The following is a 25467-nucleotide window of genomic DNA, read 5'->3' on the forward strand; positions in this document are numbered from 1 at the left end:
AATCATTTACTTGTCAGCACTGATCTGTGGCCCCAAAATCAAAACCTGCAGTGCTGTGATTCATATGTGGATGTGTGTAGAATGGCCCCAAAGTGCACGTTCCCAGAGAAGGTGGAGCCAGACAAAGCTCTGCCTTCTGAGGGTTCTCCTCCCGAGATGACCATGGAATGGTCATTATTTATTCATGGGGCAGGGTGGAGGAGTGCCAGAGGTTCTTGGTTCAGGGCCAGGTGCACAGGGGGTGAGGCCTGTCTTGGATGCCCATTGGCGGGGCGGCCTCCAGCAAGTTACTTACCACATCTGAACCTCCTTTCCCCTATCGTAAGGTAAAGAAAATAGAATCTGCCAGCATGCGTTGTTCTCAGGATTTAAGGTCATCATCTCTATGGGATAGTGTATAGGGACATATTTCCCCTGGGATGATGGGTCATTGTTTGTGATGACTTTGTGGACTGCAAGTGCTGTTGCTGAATAATAAGAATCAAAATATATCAGTAATGAAGAAGTCTTGTTTTCTCCTTGGTGGGAAAATCTAACAGACACATTTGTTTGCAGGGTTCCTTTTCTGAGGTAGCATCAATCAGTAACTTGGGGGTCACAAAGACAGGCCCTACTGTGGAAGACAGCGGCAGCCTCTTATTAGAGTATGTGAATGGCTCTGAGTGCACCACCAGTGATGGGAAGCTGACCACCTATACCACGAGGATCCATCTTGTCTGTTCCAGGGGCAGCATGGTAAGGCACACGCTGCCTGTGACCTTGATGCCATCGAGGTCTTTGTGGCTGAGCACCAGTCAGTGTGTCTGTTATAGAGACGAATGAGTCTGGGGGGAGGTGGGGTGGCATTTTCCGTCTGGGTGGTATGGACCCTATCCTGTCCCTTAGTTCTTGTCAGCTGGTGATGGAGGATCCTGACAAGCACAATGGTCTTAGGACAGATTGGCCCGAACCCCTGATGTTCGTAGGTAAGGAAGCCTGGGCTCAGTGCCACACAGGGCCATAGGCGAGCAATGAGGGCTACGTGTGTAACACGTGGGCAGATCAAGAATAAAAGATTAAGGCCAGAACATAGAGAAAGCAACAGAGATCGCTTTTGGCCATGAGTTTCTCAGTCAGGGCAAAGCAGAAGAGGAATCTCCAGATAAAAGTGCTTTGGGGTCATTATGAGACCATCCCAACTGCTTTCTTAAAAAAAAAATGAAGTTGGTAGAAATATATATAACAAAAAATGTATCATTTAAGCCATTTTTAGGTATATAGTTCAGTGGTATTAAGATCCCTCACGGTGTTGTGCACTGTCCCTGGCACTTGGCTCTCCCAAGTCCACTTGCTTTTTCACCGAGAGTTTCACATTTATACCTGGATCGTGGTTTTTTTTTTTTTATTTAAATTTTATTTATTCATGATAGACACAGAGAGAGAGGCAGAGACACAGGCAGAGGGAAAAGCAGGCTCCATGCAGGGAGCCCGACATGGGACTCGATCCTGGGTCTCCAGGATCAGGCCCTGGGCTGAAGGCAGGCACTTAAACTGCTGAGCCACCCGGGCTGCCCTGGATCGTGTGGTTTTTGAATAATTACTACACTCTAAGGTGGATACAGAGTGGAGATAATGAAATTCAGGTTTATTATCAAATTATTGAGGACAGTCAGGTACACATTTTAAGGGTCTGTTACAGCTTCCTGTAGCTTCACTGAGACGAAGAGCCGAAGTAGGCAGTGCTAGCAGTCTGGGGACTTTGTCACACACGTCCCAGTTGCCTTCAAGATCCCAAGTTGTCTGTCATTTACCAACACACGATTTTTTCCAAGAGATCATTTTTTGGAGGTGAAGAAAGGGTCTCTGATAAGGGGATGAAATTACTAGCTGGATGAGCATGGGCCCGTGTTGTGCAAGAAAGGTGTTCCATGACCGAACAGTAAACCCACTCCTTGATTAGCCTGGGGTGGGTTTGCTGTTGTCTTCTCGGCCTCGGGAAGAACTCCCAGCTGCTCAGCCCCACCCTTACTGTCCTCTGGGCATGTCCATGTCCCCTCCTTAGAGCCTTGCCCCCTTTCCCACTCTAGTTTCTTGTTGCCGTGGAGATAGTGGACTGTTCCAGGAGGCTTTCTGGGATCCTTAGTTTTTCAGCCTTCCTGGGACACCTTACTTATGTGGACAGTGTATGTTGGCTTTCAGAGCAGCTTCATGTGGTGACTATCTCTGAGTGCCTTGTAGGGCCGGCCATGCACTGTGCATGCAGACACTGTGAACAGAAGTCTGTCCACAGAGTTCAGCAGGCCACAGAACTTCCATGCCTAGAGCAGCTCCTTTTCACAAGTGCACTGTGGGGCAGAAGGGAATGATGTGTTTCTGTTTGACTGTGAGAGATGCCGAGGCTGAGAGGCACTCGGTGGGCATACTGTGGGCTTACCATCAGGTGGCCAGCACATCCTCATCTTGTGAGTCTGGGCGGGTGTCCAGACTGTCTTGCGCCCCTGTGTTCTCGTCTGCATACACCCAGTGGATGAGTACAGACCCTGGTTCCCAGGGGTCATTGGGAGTCTCCATTGAGAAATGCTAACAAAACTTCATGGAGCAATGAGATCTCTTGGTGCAAGCGGCTGTCAGCCTGCAGTGGGCAGGCCTTGCATAGAACATGGTGTGGCACACATCTGGGGGTTTCTTACAGGTACACAGCCAGAAGAGTGTGTAGAGTGTAAGTTGACACAGCGAGCAGAGCTGTGCAGCCAGACCCCACCTAGAGCAGCATCCCAGGAGGCTCCCGTTGCTCCTTCTAGTCCCTTCTCCACCCTCATGCTGGTCTCTAACGCCACGGGGCAGTTCCCCAGTTTTGAGCTTACACAGGACATCATGCACACTCTAGTCTGCTGTGTCTGGTTTCTTACGCCCTATACTCTTGGCGTAGAGTGTTTTTCAAAAGCCTGGACTAAACACAAACCCAGATTTGGATCCCAGTTCTCCTGTTTACAACCATGTGACCTCAGGTGAATTCCTTGACACCCAAGCCTGAGACATACCATCCCTTTAGTAGGAATACTGAGGACATTACATTTGGTAGTGTACATGAAGCAGCTAGCCTGTCACAGACGCGTACTAAACTTTCAGTAGAGTTGGCTGTTTTTAGACACGATGCCAGTATTGTCTTGGTGAGATTGAGCTCAGTCTTATCATATTGACTGTCACCCGGGGTTTAATTTTTCAGAATACCCACCCCATATTTTCCCTCAGTTGGGAGTGTGTGGTCAGTTTCCTGTGGAATACAGAAGCCGCCTGTCCTATCCAGATAATGACGGACACAGACCAGGTACGTGTGCTGCCCCGGGGCGTCTCCCCAAGCTGCCTCTGGATATTCCCACCCAGGTGTCACCACTCTGCACTCACACCTCCCCTTGTGCTTCCAAATCTGTTATTGGCATCACCTTTTCCTACACATTGACAGCAGGCCTCTGGGAATCATCCTGCATCGCACTTCCTGACCCCAGTTCCCAGGTGCTTGCCCAAAAATCAGGCCCTCAGCTTTGCTGCCCAGTGACTGCACATTCCTACCTTCTTCATTCCCCTGTCCCTTTGACATTGCAGTGGCATCCCAGTGGGCTCTGGGGGTTCACCACCACTGCAGAGATGCAAGTGGTTAATACATTACCCTAACACCTAAAATGTATTGGTGCCCTGTCATCTATAGGATTTAGCCCATCTGTTTCAGTACATTCAAGGTTTTAAAACTTGGATCCCACATTTATTATGACCATTTCTTGTATGTGCCTCGTGCCGTCCTGGCTCATCCTACTCTTTGGCCTTGGCATGTATTCTTGACCTTGGGTGAGCCCTCTCCTGTAGAGCGTAGCAGCAAATGACTCTGTGATGTGTTTTCTGACTCCAGAGGGAGGCTTGTGGATTCACAGCCCTGCGTGTTTTCTTTATGGTGGGACTTACTTTGCTGCCTCCCCTTTTAAAATCTCCGCTTCGACAGCAGAGCCCAGACTCACCGAAAGGAAAGGTCTCTGCCAGGGTCCTGGGCTTGTGGAGCCTGGGGAAGGTGGGGATGACAGGGGTCCACACTCCATCCACATTCCTAGTTTCTGGGGTTGGGGCTGCTGCTCCTTTCCCTGCACCTGGCAGAGTGCGCAGAAAACAGACATGGGGAAGGGGAAGGTTTATGATGTCTCCTAGAAGAGGAGGGGCGGTGAAATCCCTTGTGCCTCCCATCATCGTTACCTCTAATGAATGAGACAGAAAACAGAATACTTAAACCAACTTTCTTGAGTTTTTTGTTTTTGTTTTTTAAAAATTATTTATGAGTTGCTTATGGTTTCCACTTAATTTTTTTTAATTTAAATTCAATTTGCCAACATATAGTACACCATTAGTTTCAGATGTAGAATTCATTAATTCATTAGTTGTGTGTAACAGCCAGCGATCATCACATCATGTGCCCTCCTTAATGCCCGTCACCCAGTTACTCTATCCCCTCACCTATCTCCTCTCCAGCAACCATCAGTTTGTTTCTGAGAGTTAAGTGTTTCCTAGGGTTTATCTTCCTCTCTGAATTTTTCACACTCAGTTTCCTCTTCTTCCCTTTTGGTCCTTTGCACTATTTCTTATATTCTGCATATGAGTCAACCTAACTTTTCCTTCGGGGGTCAGCTTTGGTGGTCTTACTCAGGTAAAAATTGTAGTCCTAGGAGCTTTCAGGTAAGTTTAATATTTCTAAGCCCAGTATCACACTTGAGCAGACAGCAGGGGCCATGTCTGAAGGGGCTGGTGAGTACCCAGAGGGCTGCTCTTCTGATAGGGGTTTGAAGTCCATGAGAGGCGCATGTTTTGTGAGGTCCATACATGCAGGCTGTGGAGGTGCTGTGTATTTGCTGAGCTCCTGTGGAATTGGATTGAACATGTCTCTTTCCCCCATTGCTCTTGCAGGCCTGTTCTATCAGGGACCCAAACAGTGGCTTTGTGTTTGATCTTAACCCACTGAACAGTTCCCAAGGATATGTGGTCTCAGGCATTGGGAAGACTTTTGTGGTAAGAGTTCTGTGATGAATTTCCAGTTTGCTTTGAAACCAGGAGAGAGTGCACTGGAGTCACCTGCAGCTGGTGCAGCTGGTGGCAGGTGTCGTTAGAAATGGCCCAGGGCACTGTGGTGGCAGCTCTCAACTGGAAAGAGAAGAAAGAATCCAAATTTAAGGGGAAACGGAGATAAAACACACTCCCATCCTGCTGTACTGCAGACGTGTGAGGGTGCCATTCTTTTGAAAATCCATTATTCCTGATCTGTTGCTGTGTGTCTAGAGCAGTGGTCCTAGGCCGGCAGCATTGGTGTCACCTGGAATTTGTTAGAAGAACAAATTCTGTGGGGTGGGTCCTTCAGTTTGTTTTAACCAGGCCCCGGATGATTCTGTTGTCTGCTGGAGTCTGAGAACCACTAGTCGAAAGGAAATGGTACTTATGTTATCCTATAAAAGGGCAACGACCTGGGTGGCTGTGTTCTAGAATCTTCCGACACCACTTCCTTCATCAATAGCCTTGACGGAAGGAGAGAATAACCTTTGAGAAAAGGAAGTTGGGATAAGACCGTCTTATGTAAACTTGATACCGAGGGGAACTTTGTAGGTACACCTCATGCGGAAGAGCATATGGCTCGTTCCATAGCCCAGGAGAACACCCAAACGGGATTTGTCCCTCAGTGGCACAGTGGCTGGTCATCCACCCACCCTCAGCCCCCAGATAGCTTTTATGGAGTTTGGTTTAAAATAGGTGAGAGCGTATGTGGCCACATGTAAGAGTGAGAGGCAGACAAAGTATTGGTGCACTAGAAAACACGCTGGAAGATGCTCTTACACAGAACATGCTAGAAGCAGGTCAGACAGGCTCTGCCTCAGGCACACTAGCAGAGGTGTTGGGAGATGGCAGGTGTGTCTGGTCTCCTGGGTGTGGCATGGCCAGTGTGCCGCCAGAAGAGCTGTCTACTGAGCACACCACCACCCACCAGCTGACTGCCTGGCTTTGTACCCTCGTCACCTAGTCCTGCTGGGCTCACTTGCCCTCGGATACACCCTCCTCGTGCTGCTGAAGCTGCCTAGCGAGTGAGACCTCTCTGGGGGTGCCTGGACACCTCCAATTGGAGGGGCCTGCAGATGTGGGCGGCCAGGATGGCCAGTGCCCACAACACAGCAGAGCAAGCCCAGGCTTCTCTCAGCTCTGTTGTTAATTTATGGGCATTTCTGTGAAAGAAGGAAAGGGAGCCTGTCCCAGAATTTCATCCCCAGGCCTCGTGCACACAATCCACTCGGCTGCTGAGCACCTGTGTGCGGTATCATCCTAACTGGCCATTTCCTGAGTCGGAAATTGGTCTTTAAGAAAAGTACTTTCTGTATGTAAACCTTGACTACGTACACACTGTCCATGATCATTTAACAGATGTAGAGAAGTCTTCTCTGTGTCTTCATACCACAGAGTGTATTTAACTTCATTTTCATGGCAGAGTGATATCAACATCTTATTTCTTCTGTTAGAGATGGTGTGTTGTTATATGCAATGTATCTCTTGCATTTAGAGGCACAGGGCTGTATAAATAAACCTGTTTATTTTTCCTTAGAAGCAGTGTATGGGCATTGCCATTTGGACTTAAATGTTGCATTATGTACTGTTTAGAATTTTCCTGAACATGTAAGTTGGTAACCTGAATGCAATCTAGTTAGTCTGGCAGGGTTTAAGTTCCTAGGGCTCTTGTTTGTGGCGAGTTATGTGGTCTGAGTTAACATGTACGGCTCTTGCTGTCTGGCCTGCAGTTTAACGTGTGTGGCACGATGCCGGTCTGTGGGACCCTCGATGGAAAACCGGCCTCTGGCTGTGAGGCGGAATTTCAGACAGAGGATCTAAAGAACCTGAAACCGAAAAGGCTGGTTGGACTCGAGAAAACCCTCCAGCTGTCCACTGAGGGCTTTATAACTCTGACCTACAAAGGGCCTCTCTCCCCTTCCACAGGTGAGCTCAGGACCATGTTGTTTTGCAGCTAATGAGCATCCTGGGGGCTCTGACTTGTCTAGGAACCTTCTGAATGTGCACTGTAAGCGATGGTGCAGTCCTGTCACCTCCCTCCTACCTCCAGGCCACAGCACCGCACTCCAGAATTGTCCCGTGGCTCGGTCAGGCCCCTGACATGCGCTCCTGTAACTAGCGGGGTTGTGCTGTTGGCTCTCCTGCTGCCTGCCCTGTCCCCCAGTCTCCCAGCATCGGGCCCCTCGGTGGTCTGATGACATGAAGCTGTGTGACCTCCGAGACTGAAGCAAGTCTCTTTGCTTGGTGAGAGCGTATGTGGCCACATGTCTCCTCCCTCCTAAACTGAACAGGGATGATGCTATTACTTGCTGCTTCTGTGGACTGCTGTGGGTCCTTGGCACTGCGCCTTGGGCCCCCTGGCTGCGGGAGCCCTTTGGCGGTCTGCCTGCTTGTGTCCTTAGCCCCCTTCACCCTCCCAGTATTCTGTGTTCAACACAGAGTGGTATTTTTTATTTATTTATTTATTTTTATTTATGATAGAGAGAGAGAGAGAGAGGCAGAGACATAGGCAGAGGGAGAAGCAGGCTCCACGCACCAGGAGCCCGATGTGGGACTCGATCCGGGTCCCCAGGATCGCGCCCTGGGCCAAAGGCAGGCGCCAAACCGCTGCGCCACCCAGGGATCCCCACAGAGTGGTATTTTAAGTGTTAGATCATGTCACTCCCAGCCACATGCACCCAGTGTAGAAGCCGGCACAGTCACAGCGGCCGGAGGGACATCATCCTACTCCTCACTCTGTCCTGCTCTGGAAACCGTCAGGGCTCCCTCATGCTCCCTTGCGTGCCCTCCCCTCCTGAGCCTTTGTCCTTGCTCTTGCCTCTGCCCATAGTGCTCTTAACCTCGGGATGGCCCCATGGTCCCTTTCTTCCCTTTCCTCAGCTGTTGGCTCAGATGGCCACCTCCTTCAAAACCCTCAGCCCTGTGGGGTGTCCCCTGCCTGGGTCTACTGCAGCTTCTTTCCTTACACATCTTGCCATCTTGTGTGCCCTTGACTTTATGGCATGTGCTCGGTATTGGGGCCCCTGGATGGGGACGTGAGCTCCTAGAGTGGGGTGGGTGAGGGTTTCTTCTGTTTCTTTCACTCCCACGTGTGCTAGGAACTTAGTATTGTCCAATAAACCAGCGACGTCAGCTCCCGTTTGGGTTGAGAAATGGATGCTGTGTTTGTTTTCTGGGGTATCAGGGTGGAGGGTGTTAGGCTCACCCTGTACACCTGTTGTTGTGTGGGTGGCCACTCTGCAGCTCACGTCAGGCCCCTTGAAACAAACCCAGTGCTGTGATGTCGTCTTAAAGGATGGCTGGGAGGTTAGTTCCCAGGGGAGCTGCTGCTCTGGGCTGAGCTGTGATTGCTGCTCTGTTTCTTCAAGTTTGGCCTCCTTTCTCCCCAGGGAACTCTTATGCCTTTATCATCCGCTTTGTTTGCAACGATGATGTTTACCCAGGAACCACCAAATTCCTGCATCAGGACATTGACTCTGGCCTGGGAATTTGGAACACTTTCTTTGAGTTTGAGACTGCACTAGCTTGTGTCCCTTCTCCAGTGGATTGCCAGGTCACAGGTAAGCCTGAGAGGGCAGGGTTTAGGAGGCTGGTCGAGGCCCCTGTGTGTAAGGGTATAGATGCACATGTGTGAACGTGTGGTGGTCTGCAGTGTGCTTCGTTTTATAGGCAGCATGTTTTTGTTATGTGCTTTTTTGATCCTTCAGATATTTTTCTTGAAGAGAATCAAGATATACAAATAAGATTTTTTTTTTTTTTTTAGATTTTATTCATGAGAGAGAGACACACACACAGGCAGAGGGAGAAGCAGGCTCCCTGTAGGGAGGCCGATGCGGGACTCAATCCCAGGACCCTGGGATCACGACCTGAGCCAAAGGCAGATGCTCAACCACTGAGCCACCCAGGTGTCCCAGAATTAAGGATTTTAATCTATATTTTGGAATCAGAAGCTACTTAAGAACAGAAGAAAATTCTCAGGGGAGGAAATACTATTAGATCTTATTTGAGGACCTAAAAGAAAGTCTTCAAAGCTCTATAAGGCACACCTTGGATGCTGAACAGTGTCTCCAGGATGCCTTGTGCTCTGCAGGTGGCCCTGTACCTCCACATCAGTGGTGCTTCATTGCAAAGGGCAGCATCCAGGGGGCAGAGCTAGTGTATGCATCTGTAGGGAAAGCCTTCTAGCTGTGGCTCTCCTAATTGCTTAGTAATGAATGTCGAGTTTGTGAATCATGAGTCTTCAGGCGCGGTGAGGGTGGTGCTGTAAGGCTAACGAGAAGGCAGGGGTAGCTGGAGTGTTTCCATATATTTCAGATGTTGCTGGAAACGAGTATGACCTGAGTGGCTTAAGCAGAGTCCGGAAGCCCTGGACGGCTGTGGACACTTCGGTTGATGGAAGAAAGAGAACTTTCTATCTGAGTGTTTGCAATCCCCTCCCTTATATTCCTGGATGCCACGGTGAGTTGAGAGCATTTGTCTTGAGTTCCATTTGCCTTTTTCTTGTCCCCCTGCCCCGGATGAACTCCTGGCTCTTGCAGGCAGTGCAGTGGGGTCCTGCCTGGTGACAGAAGACAACAGCTGGAACCTGGGCGTGGTGCAGATCAGCCCCCAGGCTGCAGAGAATGGGTCCCTGAGTCTTGTCTATGTCAACGGTGACAAGTGTGGGAACCAGCGCTTCTCCACCAGGATCACGCTTGAATGCGCACAGACTTCGGTGCGTGAGCTGATGACACGCAAGTGTCCTGCCTGTGGGGCTTCCGTTTCCCGCTTCCTTTCAGTGTCTCAGTCTCTCAGAGTTCAAACCTGCCTGTGTTTTCATGGGTTTTAGGCCTCTAGTAATGCTCAACCACTGAGCCACCCAGGTGTCCCAGAATTAAGGATTTGCCTAGAACGTATGATTTTCGTCAAGGTTTTACATGTTTAGTAAGTGCTGTATGTTTTTCTTGTGGAGGTTGAAAGTTGGATATTGATTGTAGCTATCTTTTTTATTTCATATTTTAAAGATAAAAACATAAGTTGTTGGTTTCTATCGTAGGGATCACCAACATTTCAGCTTCGGGATGATTGTGAGTATGTGTTTGTCTGGAGAACGGTGGAAGCCTGTCCTGTCATCAGAGTGGAAGGTAAGACCTGGGGCCTAGCCCACCCATAGCTGTGGATTAAGTAGCATATGTTCCAGACAGCATCCTAGCTGCAAGACCCCATAGTAATGGCCACGTGCATGATGATGAGATGCTGATTAGCAGAGGGATAATTTCTTATCCTTGTGTTTTCACTCCACTGCACTGCTAACCTTGACCAGGACATTCTCCACACATGCCTGGAGTGATGATAGGCTATTGGCTTCTCACATTTGAGAATCTTAATTTGGAGTTTTATTTGGTTAAGTAGATCTTCACCCCGTGACCTCAGCTATTCAGAAAGCTATTTGTTAGGCAATCTGAATTATGTGTACAGACACAATGAGAGAATGTAGAAATGGCATTTAATGCTTATTTTGAGGCAGTACTCACCTGACTAAAAATTGGAAGACTTTTTGCCCCAGAGAGTGAGTGCAGGTAGGATTGCAGTTGCACTTCACTTTCTGTGTGTTCTTGAAGGAGACAACTGTGAAGTGAAGGACCCAAGGCATGGCAACCTGTATGACCTGAAGCCGCTGGCTGTTAATGACACCATTGTGAGTGCTGGCGAATACACCTATTACTTCCGGGTCTGTGGCAAGCTGTCCTCAGATGTCTGCCCCACTGATGACAAGTCCAAGGTGATCTCGTCATGTCAGGAGAAGCGGGGACCCCTGGGATTTCACAAAGTGGCAGGTACTGTAGGTTTTTCTTCTGCTCTTGTGCCAGAATGGAATTACGTATTATGGTGCTATGCTGAAGGATGACATCTTTCTAGAGTAGAAAGAAAGTTATGTTCTGGTGAAATACTTCTGAAGTTTCTGATTTTCACTTGATTTTCTTAAGCTGAATGCATACCAACAGGTGTCATTAGAGCTTATTCTGTTCTTACTTGGCAGTTCCAGGTACTGATTGTTTATTGCAACCCAGGGCACACTGAAGTAGCCAGTAATGGGTGTTCTGGGGTAGTACTTTCTAGAGTCAAGTCAGAGGGGAGGCATTTAGTACAGGGTTTGGCTATGAATGTACAGGACAGGCTGTTGGTCATCATGCTAACTCAGCAGTTGGGTGACTGATACTACAGTTAAGAACTACTTAAGAGACAGAGTGTGCACAAGGAGGGGAGGGGCAGAGGGAGAGGGTCTCAAGCAGATTCTGTGTGAGCCCAGGGCTCGATCCCATGATGCTGAGATCAGGACCTGAGCTGAAACCAAGGGTTGGACACTTGACCAAGCCACCCCGGCACCTCTAAGTTTAAGAACTTTTAAACAGAAGTAGCTGATGTGATGAGTGTGTGGGCGGCCCCTACGGGCAGTCCTCCTAGGTGATGAGGCTGAGATGTGGCTGCTCTTAGTTACGTTATTTCACGTTAGTCTGTAACATTGTGGCCTTGGGCAAGAGGAGGCCTGGTTTTATTCATCCTGCAGCACAGTGGGTCAGGGAACAGGCTCCAATGCCCTGGGGGCCAGGCATACTTGATCTTCAGCTATTTATTCAGGGTACATGATGTGACGTGTCTGTTAGGATAAGCATGGCGGTACCAATCCTTTTATTAATCGGGTTCTTTCTGAACAGGTCTCCTCACTCAGAAGCTGACATACGAGAATGGCTTGTTGAAAATGAACTACACCGGAGGGGACACCTGCCATAAGGTGTACCAGCGCTCCACGACCATCTTCTTCTACTGTGACCGTAGCACCCAGAGGGTGAGTGTGCTCAGGAGCTGTTTCAGCACTCCTGCTGCTTTTGGCTTTATAAGCACTCTCTGCTCTGGAGTTTCAAAATTCTCTGTTTAGGTAAAGTGTAAATGTAGTAGTTACAGAAGCTATGTTGAAACCTTGGTCAATTTGGATTTTCATGAACAGAACCATCCTTTACTATTTTCATTGCTAAGATCTAAGGTGTAGTAAAACCAGCTGAAGTTTCCTGTCTGACTTGTCTCTGTTATCTCCTCCAGCCGGTGTTCCTCAGGGAGACTTCTGATTGCTCCTACCTGTTTGAGTGGCGAACACAGTATGCCTGTGCACCTTTTGACCTGACTGAGTGCTCATTCAAGTAAGTACACACGTCTTTTGAGTCCTTTGGACAGCTAGAGGAATGTGGCAAGGTTTTGCTCTAATGATTAACAGTTGGGGGACAGGATGTTAGCTTAGGTGGGCTCTAAGCCTTCATTTCTTCATATTCAAGTGAGCGGTTGGATGAGGTTACCTCCTGGATCCTACCCAATGTTGGATTTTGATGATTTTTTTTTGTGTTAAGATGCATACAAGGAGGTGATTGCACTTGGAACAGCAAACTTTGCATGATTCATGGATGTAAGGCGGGTAGAGTGACCAGGATGTCACCTGGCCTTCGCTCCACCTTGCACGCTGCTTGTGTCTGAGGACACCACGGTGAAGGAGGTGTAGAGAGGATGAGGGGCTGGGGTGCTGGCGACAGTGTGGGGGAGGGGACCCCCCCCCCAACTGCAGGTTCTCAGGGGCTATCAGTGGTTCTTTTGATCTCTTTCACCTGTGGCTCCCAGAATCAGGTGGCCGGCAGCTCCTGAGGGAAGGTAGAGGTCTTTGTGTGAATGTCAGCAGATATTCCGAGTTGTCCTTGGAACTACCACAAAACACATCCTATGTCCTATCCCTGGAGGTTTTGTCTGTGGTTCTGAATGGTTAAGGGATATGCTCTCACTTCTGCTGTGTGAAAACCCTGAAAAGTGTGGATCAGAGCATTACAGCATCTAGTCCTGGGGGGAAGTGTAGTCATTTCCAGGTTTTCCTTCTTTCCCGCTCTATTTTGTTGTATTCTCTCCTTTCGTTTAGGTAAAGTTGAATTTTTTTAAAGTTTTAGTAACGAATGGAAAAGTATATGTTCAGGGATCTGTGTTTAGTGACATTACTTTTCCTACCTAACACTTTGTGAGCGTTTTCATGTGAAACAAATTCCTTTCTCGTTTCCAGCAAGCTTGAACGATCCTCCCGAGTAGATAGCCTAATTGACTTAGCCATTCTCTTACTGCCATTTGAGACTGGCTTCCACTTTTTGAGATTTGTGTACAAAGAGTCTTTATTTTTATGTTTTTTTGTCCATAAAGCTTTTCCTACTAGATTTCTTTATGCTCCATTTTAAAAAGAGTTAATGAAGTTGAAATGAATGATCAGTTAAAATGGAAGTTTGCTATGCATATTCTAATAAATTCATGGGGATGTAAGAACGTGTGAAATGAGGTCACCTTGTCAGTAAGGTGTTCTCTGACCACATCATCTAAAATCTCCATCTCCCCCCACCACCCAGCCCCAGATTTCATATCTCCCTTGCTTGCCTTTTTTCCTCCTTAGCTTTAATCACACTCTGACATATTGGTTACTTAAAAAAATTTGTATCCTGTTTATGGTGTTTTTATTCTGGTAATTTCTGTAAATTTCATAAGATAAGAGATTTGTATATTTGGTTCAATACAATACCCTCAGTTAGCACGTAGTTTTTGAATGAATGAATGCTTTCTGTTTCTCCTCTTCTGGCTGAGACCTTGTGAAGTAGCATCTGTGATCGTGCCTGTCTTCACCCGGACCTGGTGCTCCCTGGGGACAGTGTGCATCTTGCTCCCCATTTAACGCGGCACCTGGTATGGGGTTGGCTGTCAGTAACACTTGTATGTGGGATTTGTGTAGTGAGTAAACTTCAGCCTGAGCAGACCTGCCCACACCAGTTCATCTTTATCTCGGTGGCTGTGGTCTTGTCAGGGTTCAGTAGCAGGTGGCTGCTCCCGAAGGTGCTCTGTGCCGCAAGCACTCCCTGTAGCCCACTGTTTGCTCTTGTCCTCTCACTGGTCCAAGCAGGGGGAGTGCTTACTTTTCAGGCCCAGTCTTTGCTCTTTTTTGGATTAATACCTGATTTTGCTGAACCAAGTCTTGAAGTTTCCTGAACTTGGGTTCTGATTCTGCCAGCAGGTCGGCGGTGGGGGGATGGGGGTCCAGTCTGAAGTTCTGTCCCTGGGTGAGAGCTGAGGCCCAGGATGCCAGGCACAGACCACACCTTTCTCTCTCTCTCTGGATGGACTGTAACAAGTGAGCCTGAGCCTAACCACAGTGTTTTCCTCCCTCCAGAGATGAGGCTGGCAACACCTTCGACCTCTCATCCCTGGCAAGGTACAGCGACAACTGGGAAGCCGTCACGAGTACTGGAGCCACCGAGCACTACCTCATCAATGTTTGCAAGTCTCTGTCTCCTCAGGCTGGCTCAGGTGAGAGACAACTCTCAGTGGGCTCATGGCTTGGGGGAAGATCGAGTAGGAGCAGGATTCCTTGAGGGTGCTTTAGCCATGAAGTGGCAGAAGGAATCCTATAAGGGTCTCATGACTGATCCCTGGGATGGTCTAGCCGAAGTCCCTGTGGAAGGTGCTGCTGGGAGCATAGTAACCTTGTGTGAAATGAGGAGTCAGAGGTGGGTGGAGGTAATCATCGTGGTAGCTGATTCTAGCAGAACAGGAGACTCGGGGGGTGAAACGGAGGTTGAGTGCATGCCCTCTAGGTTTACCAAGAGTAATGTGGGTCGTGCCCTTTTACATGTGAGGCCATGGGCCCCCCTCCCCTCACTGCCTATGCCGGGCAGACCAGTGACAGTGTGGTCTGCCACTGGTCTCTCCTCATCCACGAGGTGGGACTAGTTCTTCATGCACGGCAGGTGGCATAGATGTTTTGAGGACTGGGAAATTGGCAGAGTTTTTGGTAATTAACTCTTAAAGACGGTATGTGAACAGGGCCCATTTAGAATGCCCTGTTGGCTTAATCTAGATATCTTAGCCTCAACATATTTGGGGTTCAGAAATAATTCAGGCTGTGAAACCTTGGGTTCTCCCCACACCCCATTCCACCTATGGTAAAACAGCATTTAGGGTAAGTCCTGTGGCATCATTGTCATCTCATGGGAAGGAAATAGTAGATCCTTTGGAATGGCTGTTGGAATCAGATATGTAGCACATCTGATGTCACTTGCCAGGTAAATCCTAGACTGGAAAATCAGCAAAGGTAACCCTTGACCATGTCTCATCTTACAGAGCCGTGCCCTCCAGAAGCAGCTGCGTGTCTCTTAAGCGGCTCCAAACCTGTGAACCTTGGCAGGGTGAGGGATGGGCCACAGTGGAGAGAAGGCACCATTGTTCTGAAGTATGTTGATGGTGACTTGTGTCCAGACCAGATTCGGAAAAAGTCAACCACTATCCGATTCACCTGCAGTGAGAGCCAAGTCGTAAGTGACACAGTGTTTCTGGCCCTGGGTGCGGCAGCTGGGGAGCAGTAAGGAGCCGAGGGCCAACGAGGCTGTCTTACCTGCCCTGTGATGCGAGCAGAGGCTGTGATCCTTCAGACACCTGGGCCTACCAGCAGGTGCTAGTGGTACCACTTCAGCCCTGTGGCCTGTGGGCACCTCCTCTCTTTTCTGGCTCTTGGGGTGCCTGACCTGGCAGTTCTAGTCTCAGGATTAGTTGGTTCTGCTTGGAGTTTGGTCCCTGAAGATCTCCCAAAGGCCGTAGGGCAGACGGCTATTTGACAGCCCGCCCTTTCTCTTCACGGATGCATCTTGGGAGAAGCAGAAGGTTTGACAGACCTCATTCAGGGCTGCTCTTCACTTCTAGCTTGGTTACTGAACTACGTTAAGCTGTCTCTCCATGAACAACATGAGCTATTTGCATGTGACCAAATCACTGTGAGGTTTAGCAAGAAGAGGTTGGAGGTGCCGGGCCCCACTGCTGCTGTGTGGTTGGGGCCTGTAACTGGGGGCTAGTCTCATTTCTGTGGTTGGTGCCTCTCTCTAAGAGGTTGCTGTGGTTTAACAGCTGTGAGACTGAATTAATGGTTCCTCTGGACTGTTTTTCTACCCTGGAGCATCTCCACACGCGAGATGAAGGTGAAGCCCTGTGTGCTATTGCCTAGGATTAGGGTTGTAGCTAATTTTAGGAATAAGATCAAGCTGGGCCGGTGCACTCAGTGTTAGGACGGAGCGCCCACTGTCTCCACCTGTGTTTGGCCAGCAGTGGTAGGAGGAGCCCGGGGAGTCTGGGAGCCTGGGGTCTGCCCTCTCGACAGCAGTAGCAGCTGGGCCTTCCTCCTCCAGGAACCATACAGAGGCTTGGTGTAGACATGAGCCCCTGGGGACTGGACACCTCGGCCCTGATAGACCTTCTCAGCTCTGTAACTGGGCAGAGGCTCCTGGCAGAGGAAGAAATTGCTGACAGACATGTGGGGGGAAAAGTGAGGGTGGTGTGTGAGGGTCTCTGCGCGTGGGTTGCCCGGTAGGTTGGGCTGCAGGGTGGGCTGTGGCCAGGTGACAAAGACGCCAGGGGTTTTTCTGGAAAGGAGTGTGCTGCTGAACCAGTCTGAGCAGCTCTGTGATGGACAGGAAGCGTGGGGGTATACAGAGCAAGCCTTAGCCAGTGCAAGCATCAGTAGAATAAATGAGTTCTCTGGGTGGAGCTTCTTGTTTTGTCTATAATAACAGATTTGAGTTCATTTGCTCTTCAGAGTGTTATCAAGTATTTACTCTTTCCTGACCCAAAAGAGCCTCTGAGCCTCCTTCTTCACCCTGCCCCCAGCCTGTCTTTCCCTAGCCTTAGCTGTAGGAACATCTCCATGGTCTCCCAAGTGGATTTCTGGCTCTGCGTCTGTCTCACCCTATGTGTGTTAAGCCCCTAGTGAGATCCCAGGAACAGATCCCTTTGCTTTCCTAAGTCTGCTCTGACTCCATAAAGACATTGGCAAAAATTCGACATCGCAGAGGAGCTCTCACTTGATGGAAGTTGATGTTTCGTAGATCTTGTGCCCTATTGGCAACGCTCCGTTCTTTGCTCGTAGAACTCCAGGCCCATGTTTATAAGTGCAGTGGAGGACTGTGAGTACACCTTCTCCTGGCCCACGGCAGCCGCCTGTCCTGTTAGGAGCAATGTGCACGACAACTGCCAAGTCACCAACCCTGCCACAGGTGAGGGATGCTGCCAGTCATGGACCACCACTCCCACCCCACCCACACACAATGAGGACCAGTAACTGACCCTCCCCATGGTGAAGACTCTGTCAGTCACCAACCCTCCACAGTGAGGACACTGCCAATCACTAACGTCCCCCACAGTGAGGACGTTGCCAGTCACTGACCTGCCCCCTACAGTGAGGACACTGCCAGTCACTGACCCTCCCACCCATAGTGAAGACACTGCTAGTCACCAGTGCCCCATAGTGAGGGGCCCAATGTGAACCTGGGGAGCAAGCCACCCTTGGGCAGCAGCATTCTATCCTGTGTGTGCATGCTGGCCTCTGGTTTGGCTCTCCACAGTTGTGTTCACTAGGAGTTCTTCTTCAGTGGGGAAGAGATTGGTCCATCTCCCTGTGAGCCTACCTGTCTGTAACTCCTGCATCCAAGGGTACCAGTCATGCTGGCTGTAGGCTTGCAGGATGGGTTAGAATCAGGCTCCCCGTTAATCTTCCAGTGGTGATGGGAGGGCAGCTAGGATACTTTGACTGCATGTCTCTGCCGAGCACCCAGGAGGGTGCAGGTAACATGCCTTGACTGTGGGAGAGATGCCATCGGGCCCTCCTGAATCCTACCAGAATCCTGGTGGCTGCTATGGCCCAGCCCCAGGAGGAGGACAATGCTATGAGCTGCTGTCTTCTGAGGAAAAGATGAGCTATCATGTAAGTTTGGAGACTGCAACCTAATGAGATAGACTGGCTAGCCAGGAGCATATTTAGGGCCAGGTCAGTGCACTAGGCAAGGGGGACTCACTGCAGGATGCCAAAAGGCCTGATGGCCAGCATGGTCTGTGAGCACACTGGCATCACTGTGTGTCTGTCCCATTCTCCCTTGCAGGACATCTGTTTGATCTGAGCTCTTTAAGTGGCAGAGCTGGACACACAGCCGCTTACAGTGAGAAGGGGCTCGTGTACATCAGCATCTGTGAGGATAATGAAAACTGTTCCCCTGGCGTGGGTAAGTGCCATGGCTTCCTGCCTACCACCTGGCTCTCCTGTCCCCATGACTGTCCCCAACCTGTGCATTCCTGTGGCAAAAGAGAGGAGTAGATACGAAGGTCAATCACCTTCTATGTGGAAGCAGCCCGCTCATGCAGGGGGGCACATGGTGATGAAATGGTAAATGAAGGACACTTGCCAAAACCACATTGCACACTCAGAATTACATATTAGCTCTGGATTTGCAGAAAGCAGTCCTCATAAAAGTGGTCATTTGAATACACAAGAATGTGTTTTCCGTCTCTCTTTACGTTCGGTACAGGGGCCTGCTTTGGGCAGACCAGGATCAGTGTGGGCAAGGCAAACAAGAGGCTGACCTACGTGGATCAGGTCTTACAGCTGGTATATGAGGATGGATCCCCCTGTCCTTCCAAGTCCGGCCTCACCTACAAGAGCGTGATCAGCTTCGTGTGCAGGCCTGAGGCCGGGCCCACCAACAGGCCTATGCTCATCTCTCTCGACAAGCAGACGTGCACGCTCTTCTTTTCCTGGCACACGCCTCTGGCCTGCGAGCAGGTGGTGAGTCTGCGGCTGGGTCTGTGTGGCATCTGTGAAATGCCTGCCTGATGCCTGGGGGTCCCCACAGCCCAGGTGGGCCCTGGTTACAGCATCAGTTTTACTGTTCACTGTCCTCCACTGCCCTGCCCCCCCAGCAAACACCCAGCATGTTTTATTCACCCGATGTTCCCAACCATGAGTAGTTGTAAGTGCCCAAGCATTTGGGGACGTTGATCCATCTTTCGTGCTTCTGTCCTGCTTTTAAATTCTTCTGGGTGCTCAGTGGTGGTAAGGAAAATGTTATGGGATGCTCCAGCAAGGCCCTTCCTATCTAACAGACGGAGTGCTCTGTGAGGAATGGAAGCTCTATTATTGACTTGTCCCCGCTCATCCACCGCACGGGGGGCTATGAGGCATATGATGAGAGCGAGGATGACACCTCCGACACCGGTCCTGACTTCTACATCAACATCTGCCAGCCGCTGAACCCGATGCATGGGGTGCCTTGTCCTGCCGGAGCGGCCGTGTGCAAGGTTCCAGTTGATGGCCCCCCTATAGTAAGTATGGGAAAGGCAAGGCAGAAACAAGTTTTGCATGATTTTTAACAACCATCATGTTGAGTTTCTTTCTTTCAATGGAGGGTTAGTGTAGCAGAGAGAGAAAGAGAGAAATGAGCTGGGGCTGTATATGTCCTGGGGCAGTTGGGGAAGAATCACGGAAGGATTTATGCATTGAGCCATCAGGCTGATGATGGCGGCCAGAAGGTGTCTCTGAGTTGTGGAAGAAAACTGTGAACACCTATGAATAGATAGACTTTGGTATCATGTTAGGACTCTGAAGGTTGACCCTGATCAGGAAACTTTTATGTGAAGTGGCAAGAAAGAACACTGATAAGAGGTTGGTTTCTTTCTTTGAAATGCATGTCTTGGGTAAAATGCTCGGGAGATGCAGGAACTTTCTTTGGTAAATGAGTCATTCAGATCTAATTGCTGGATACCCTGCCTTGAAAGTTTGAGTCTCCTACTAGCACTCTCTAATACAACTTTGGCTCTTTGAAAATTGTCTTCATGAGTTATCTTCACATTGTGGGTTTTTTTTTTTTTTAAGATTTATTTGAGGCAGAGAGAGGACGAGTGGGGTGGGGATGGGGGGACCGAACCAGACTCCTCACTGAGCAGGGAGCCCAACTTGGAGCTCCATCCCAAGACCCCAGGATCATGACCTGAGCTGAAGTCAGACGCTTAACCAACTGAGCCACCCAGGTGCCCCTGGAGATGTCCTTTTAAAAATGGACATTATCTGCAGCGTCGATGGGGAGAAATGTTGGGAGTAGGTGGGGAAATTGGCCATGATTCAAATCTCACAAAGTCGTAGTTCCATGAGGAGCAGAAGGCCTGCGTAGACCACATCTCAGTAGGAAGCACCTGATACTGTCCTTTCTGACTGTGCAGACTGGGACCCTGATGTGAATCCCTTTCTGAGAGGTTGGATCTGCTGCATTTTTCTGCCTGGCTATCCGATTTTAAATTTTAAAAACTGTCACCGGTTCCCTACTCAGAGCAGCTGTTGCATCATTGTGGCCTGAATGTGCCCCACAGTGAGGAATAAGAGCCTCGCAGCTCACTCACGCATGCACTCATCATGCACACTGCTTCTGGCCATTCATCTTTCCTTCATTCTTGTGTTTATTTGCTCAGAAATATTTACTGAGCAGCCAGTGTGTCAGACATTGTGCTAAGCAATAAAACATGTTGGAGAACAAAGCTGTGCCCTCCCTAGGTTGTACTGAGGTGCACTGCCAAGATGCCAGGCAGTCCTGAGATAATGTGAGGTGCTGGTCATGGAGGCAGGCCGGAGTGGGGGCAGATACCTCCTGCTGCGCGCCATCAGGTGATAGGAGACCACGCAGCATCCTTGATGTGCCCAGAGAGAGTTCCTATTGCTGGGAGTCTTTGAAAATTGCCCATGATTAGAAATAGAATCATCGTTAGAAATTGTAGGATCAGGGCTGGCTCAGGAGTTAAGAAATAGAATCATCGTTAGAAATTGTAGGATCAGGGGTGGCTCAGGAGTTAAGCGCTTGCCTTCAGCTCAGGGCATGATCCTGGAGTCCCAGGATGGAGCCTCACAACAGTCTCCCTGCATGGAGCCTACTTCTCCCTCTGCCTGTGTCTCTGCCTCTCTCTCTCATTCTGTGTCATGAATGAATGAATGAATGAATGAATGAATGAATGAATGAATGGTCTTAAAAAAAGAAAGAAATTGTAGGATCAAAACTAATGACTGCTAACAAACTGAATTTTCTGAGTAGCAGCTTATTGTCAAGACTTGGCAAGTGAATTACTGTTAACCTCGTTTTTTTAGGTGCTACTTATTTTCAAAACAGATGAAATACTATTTTTACAGTTCTGTGTCATTCTTTGTTCTGCTAACCTGGGGAGCAATTTCCTTAAATGTTTTTTTTTCTTTGCTTAGGATATTGGCCGAGTCACCGGACCTCCGATACTCAACCCTATAGCAAATGAAGTTTACTTGAATTTTGAAAGTAGTACTCCTTGCTTAGCAGACAAGCATTTCAACTATACCTCACTGATCGCATTTCACTGTAGGAGAGGCGTGAGCATGGTAAGTATGCACGGTCTGGGTGTGCAGCATCATGGATTAGTGATCCAGAGCTCCCAGCCCAGGAAGCATGCATCAGTTAAGGATGCCCGTATTGAAAATGAATGCAGTCATCTCTTATGTCAGTGGTGCATTGAATAATGTAAAACCATTAATTTAACAGTGAGTAAGCCCACACTGAATTAATGGGGCAGACTTTGCACATCAAAGCTTGCTATGATTTAAAAACATGAAGCACCTGAGCACAGGAGTGGTATTCAATGGTGTCTCCCAACATATAAAAGTGTCATCTTTCTTTTTCCTTTTTAATACTATAGCATTAGTGATTTTATTCCTATTGGGAATTTGGACTGACTTTTGGCAGCTGTCATCATTCATGATACAACCTCAAATTTAGAAGTTAGCAAACAAAAGAAGGCCTCCGGAAGCAAAATGGCTCTAACAAAGTTACACATGTTACCTCTAAGGAGGTTATCCACTTCTGTTCTATGTGCACTTAGATATAACACGGCTCCCATCATGAGTACCATCTTGTTATGGAAGGTTCCCGTGTACGTTTTTTTTGCTTTCTGTGAATGGGAGATGAATGGGTAGGTCGTGCCCCTGTTTCATAATGACTCGGAGCTGCTGGGTGATGCATGTGACTCATACAGCCCTGCAGTGGCCGCTGCGACCCTCACCGTCTGCTCAGGTGGAGAGCTCTTTGCTCCAGGCAGCCTAGCTTCACAGCACAGAAGCTGTACTCCTGAAATCCATGAAGCTCTGAAAACTTGCAGACCTCTGACATGAACAAGTGGAGGCTCCTCATGCTATTTGTCCCACTTGATATAAGAATATTCATACATTTTGCTGCAGAAATACGAATATGCTTGACTATAGGACTGGGTGTGTGTGCATGTATACGAGACAGAGGGGTAATAGAAATATGTATCTCAAATTACCTCTTAAAATCCTGAAGAATGAATTGCAAGGCTCATCTGGCCCTAGGAGCTCAGTAGATGGATTATAGTTCTGGAATGTGTCTCTTATGAATTCACTAAGATGATTTTCTGACTTCCTGGCTTGTAGCAGATTTGTAAGGGAGAGAGAACTCTGGCTGCCAGATAGGGGTGGGTTGACTGTGGTAGGAGGGGATGTGACAGCAGCCTGGCGACGATGGACAGTACAGTAAGTAAGAGCAGGGAAGACACAGACCATTGCTGCCTGGGGCCTTCCTGTATAGTGCCACATCACAGCTCAGGGCCCTTGGACGTGTCCCTGTTCACAGATTGTCCCTTGGCCGTCAGGATAATCCTGAGTTATCAGGGCAGGCGGAGCTGTGATCAGTGAACCCTTTTTATCTCTTTGTATGTGTGTCTGCACGTTTGCATGGGTGTGTCTGTGCAGGCATCTGTCAGCACACACAGCATAAGGCAGCCTGGTTTTATCTGTAGAAAGGCGACACTATCAGCATTTCATTCTTCAAAGGGGATTGTTTTGAAGATCCACCTCCCTTGAGCGCTGGTTATCTCACCTTCCCACAGAGAGAACGTGTAACGGCTTAGCTCTAAAACTGCTAACCATGTGTGGTCGGATGTCCATGGGGCTTGTGCTGATTCTCTGAGCAGCAGCAGCAGCGTGTTGGAAGTGAGCAGTGTTCACTGGGTTTTAGAGAGGCATCTCACACTAAATGTTCACTCAGTGTTGGAAGGATTTTAGAGATTTTCTTCCCCTGTGGTTTTTATCTTTAGCGGGAATACTTTTTCCACATAAGTTTATAGAAAAACAGATTCTCAGCGGCAACTAAAAATGAAATTATTGACCAGCTGCCCCATCTGTGTTTTTGTGGCTGTTGCTGAGCAGGGAAGGGCATAAACACATGGATCCAGAATACTTGGCCAGTGGAACGTCTGGCCATGTTGTGTGTGGCCCTTATGGTGAATATCCTCAGTTTGTACAAACGGGACCGCTGCTGGCCAGCATACCAGAGCCCTCGCCCCCCTCCTGTGCAATGCCAGGAGCTCAGTTTCACACCCTTCTCTGTCATATTTGAAGAACTGGTAGTATGGACACAGAGACTCTGTGTCTAAGGGCAGGGTGATGTCCTGGAAGTAGTGAGGGGTCCCATATGTGTAGGCAGGGCTACCTGGCAGTGGCATGAGGGCACAGCGGGTGGTGATGACTGGCCCTTCCTCCCAGAGGGGGGCTGCTGCAGGTCACCCAGAGCACCCAGCAGCCTCACAGCCATGGCCATGGCTCCCTCCCCTGCCAGGTGCAGGGATGGTACCCACTGTCCCAGAAGCAAGGGTTTCTCTGTGGTGCCAGCAAGGGGAAGGAGAACTGTGTGAGGACACTGTACATGACCCATGTGGGGTTTTTTTCTGATAGGGAGCTCCCATGCTGCTGAGGACCAGTGACTGTGACTTTGTGTTTGGGTGGGAGACCCCGCTGGTCTGTCCAGACGAAGTGAAGATGGACGGCTGCTCCCTGACGGATGAGCAGCTGCACTACAGCTTTAACCTGTCCAGCCTTTCCAAAAGCACCTTCAAGGTAATGCCACTCACCCAGAGCCCGCTGATCTTGGGGGACACCGCGACCTGGATTCTTTGTGTTATCCACTTGTGTTGTAGATAATGGGGCACCTGTGACCACTCAGGCACGGTACATGGAGGGGTAATGGGTTTAGCCCCCATCCTGGACATGCACAGGATTAGCCGGTTGGGGGTTCTAGATTGTGTAGCGAACAAGGTACAACCAACACTTGAGCTCTGCCCCACAGTTCAGAGTTTCACTCCTTAGGGCTTTGTAAAGATTAAATGGCGCAACAACAGAGATCAGAAGGCTGCTTGGGGACGTGCATGTGACCAGGTCCCTCAGAAGGACAGGGCCAGGTCTGGTGCACCCCGCAGAGGCCACGTGTAATTCCCCTGTGTCTCCTTCCAACCTGGCTTTAAGATACAAAGAGGCAGCTATTTTGCTGAGTCAGAGGCGATGACTGTTGGTGATATTGATGAGGCCATGGGCATCTCAAGTCACTGGTGTCTGGGGGACCTTCCACCTCTGGGCCTGTAGTCTAGATGTTACTGAGTTATACACTGGACTGTGCCCACCTGATCCCAGCACTTCCCAGGGGGTGGTAGCTGGGGAGTAGTGAGCCCAAAAGCCAGTGGTGCTAGCTCCTGTGATGGAGACCTTCCACAGGTGTGACAGGTGTGCAGCAGGTGTGAGCCCACAGAAGGCGAGGCTGAGCAAGGAAGGCAAGATCCAAGCTTAGTTAGGCTGTGTCTGCTTTCTGCTCATCGACCCAGACCTCAGCACTCCTTGGGCTTTGGGAAGGAGGATGAGCAGCCAGTAGGGGCCTGGAGGGAGGAGGAAGAGGCTGGGCTTGGGGTGTAGGTATGGATCCTTCCAGTGGTTGGAGGGAAATGCTCAGGTGGTGGGTAAGGCATTGCCCTGAGGAGGCAGGTCAGGATTGGCGAGAAGGTGGAGAGCACTGAGGCACCTGTGCAGAGCCCCCAGCAGCCTCTGCTTTCTGGCATAAGTGCACCTCCCTGCAGTGATGGCTCTCTCTCCACCTCCAGACTTCTGACCCCCCACGTGTGCTATTGTCTGTCCAGGTGACTCGAGACTCACGCACCTACAGCATCGGGGTGTGCACTGCGGCGGCGGGCCTGGATGAAGGAGGCTGTAAGGATGGGGGTGTCTGCCTACTTTCTGGGAGCAAAGGGGCATCTTTTGGACGGCTGGCGTCGATGAGACTGGATTACAGGCACCAGGATGAAGCTGTCATTTTAAGTTACGCCAATGGAGATAATTGTCCTCCAGGTAAATCTTTGGAGCAGGATGTTTTAATGTTCCTTTAAAATGTGGTGTTAGACCCGGCCGCAGGAAAAAACTGAGGAATGAAGCTCCAGATGCTATGAAAGTGGACTCCTGGCTTGGACCACATGGCGTTCTGTCCACACAGCCCTGAGTGTGAGTGCTCGGGCCTCGGACACACCCTGGCCTGTGAGCCACTTGTTACACTGTGACCAAGAATCCCAGTGGTCCCATTGTTGGCTTAGGGTGACTGCTTCCACACGAGATCCTTTTGAGCATTCCTAGGTGACCGTGCCTGGCAAGGAAAGCACAGCTGATGTGTTGGGAATCAGGGTCATCCAGATGTTTTTCTTTTTTCC

The 25467-nt window shown here is 49.4% G+C and overlaps 1 protein-coding gene across 1 annotated transcript in view; it reads left to right on the forward strand.

Moving 5' to 3' along the window:
- IGF2R (insulin like growth factor 2 receptor) overlaps window positions 1-25467 on the forward strand; it is a 99877-nt gene that overhangs the window by 59677 nt on the left and 14733 nt on the right. The window contains exons 19-38 of the mRNA XM_041743476.1: window positions 556-735; window positions 3206-3307; window positions 4924-5025; window positions 6792-6987; window positions 8451-8621; window positions 9376-9519; window positions 9600-9775; window positions 10097-10184; window positions 10662-10877; window positions 11757-11887; window positions 12139-12236; window positions 14279-14415; window positions 15229-15419; window positions 17021-17147; window positions 18030-18149; window positions 18453-18709; window positions 19027-19245; window positions 21164-21313; window positions 23678-23839; window positions 24907-25114. Of these exons, the coding sequence (XP_041599410.1) occupies window positions 556-735; window positions 3206-3307; window positions 4924-5025; window positions 6792-6987; window positions 8451-8621; window positions 9376-9519; window positions 9600-9775; window positions 10097-10184; window positions 10662-10877; window positions 11757-11887; window positions 12139-12236; window positions 14279-14415; window positions 15229-15419; window positions 17021-17147; window positions 18030-18149; window positions 18453-18709; window positions 19027-19245; window positions 21164-21313; window positions 23678-23839; window positions 24907-25114 (3175 nt within the window). The remainder of the gene's footprint in view (window positions 1-555; window positions 736-3205; window positions 3308-4923; window positions 5026-6791; window positions 6988-8450; window positions 8622-9375; window positions 9520-9599; window positions 9776-10096; window positions 10185-10661; window positions 10878-11756; window positions 11888-12138; window positions 12237-14278; window positions 14416-15228; window positions 15420-17020; window positions 17148-18029; window positions 18150-18452; window positions 18710-19026; window positions 19246-21163; window positions 21314-23677; window positions 23840-24906; window positions 25115-25467) is intronic.

The sequence above is a fragment of the Vulpes lagopus genome, chromosome 2, assembly GCF_018345385.1.
Source record: "Vulpes lagopus strain Blue_001 chromosome 2, ASM1834538v1, whole genome shotgun sequence".
In the NCBI taxonomy this organism is placed as follows: Eukaryota; Metazoa; Chordata; class Mammalia; order Carnivora; family Canidae; genus Vulpes; species Vulpes lagopus.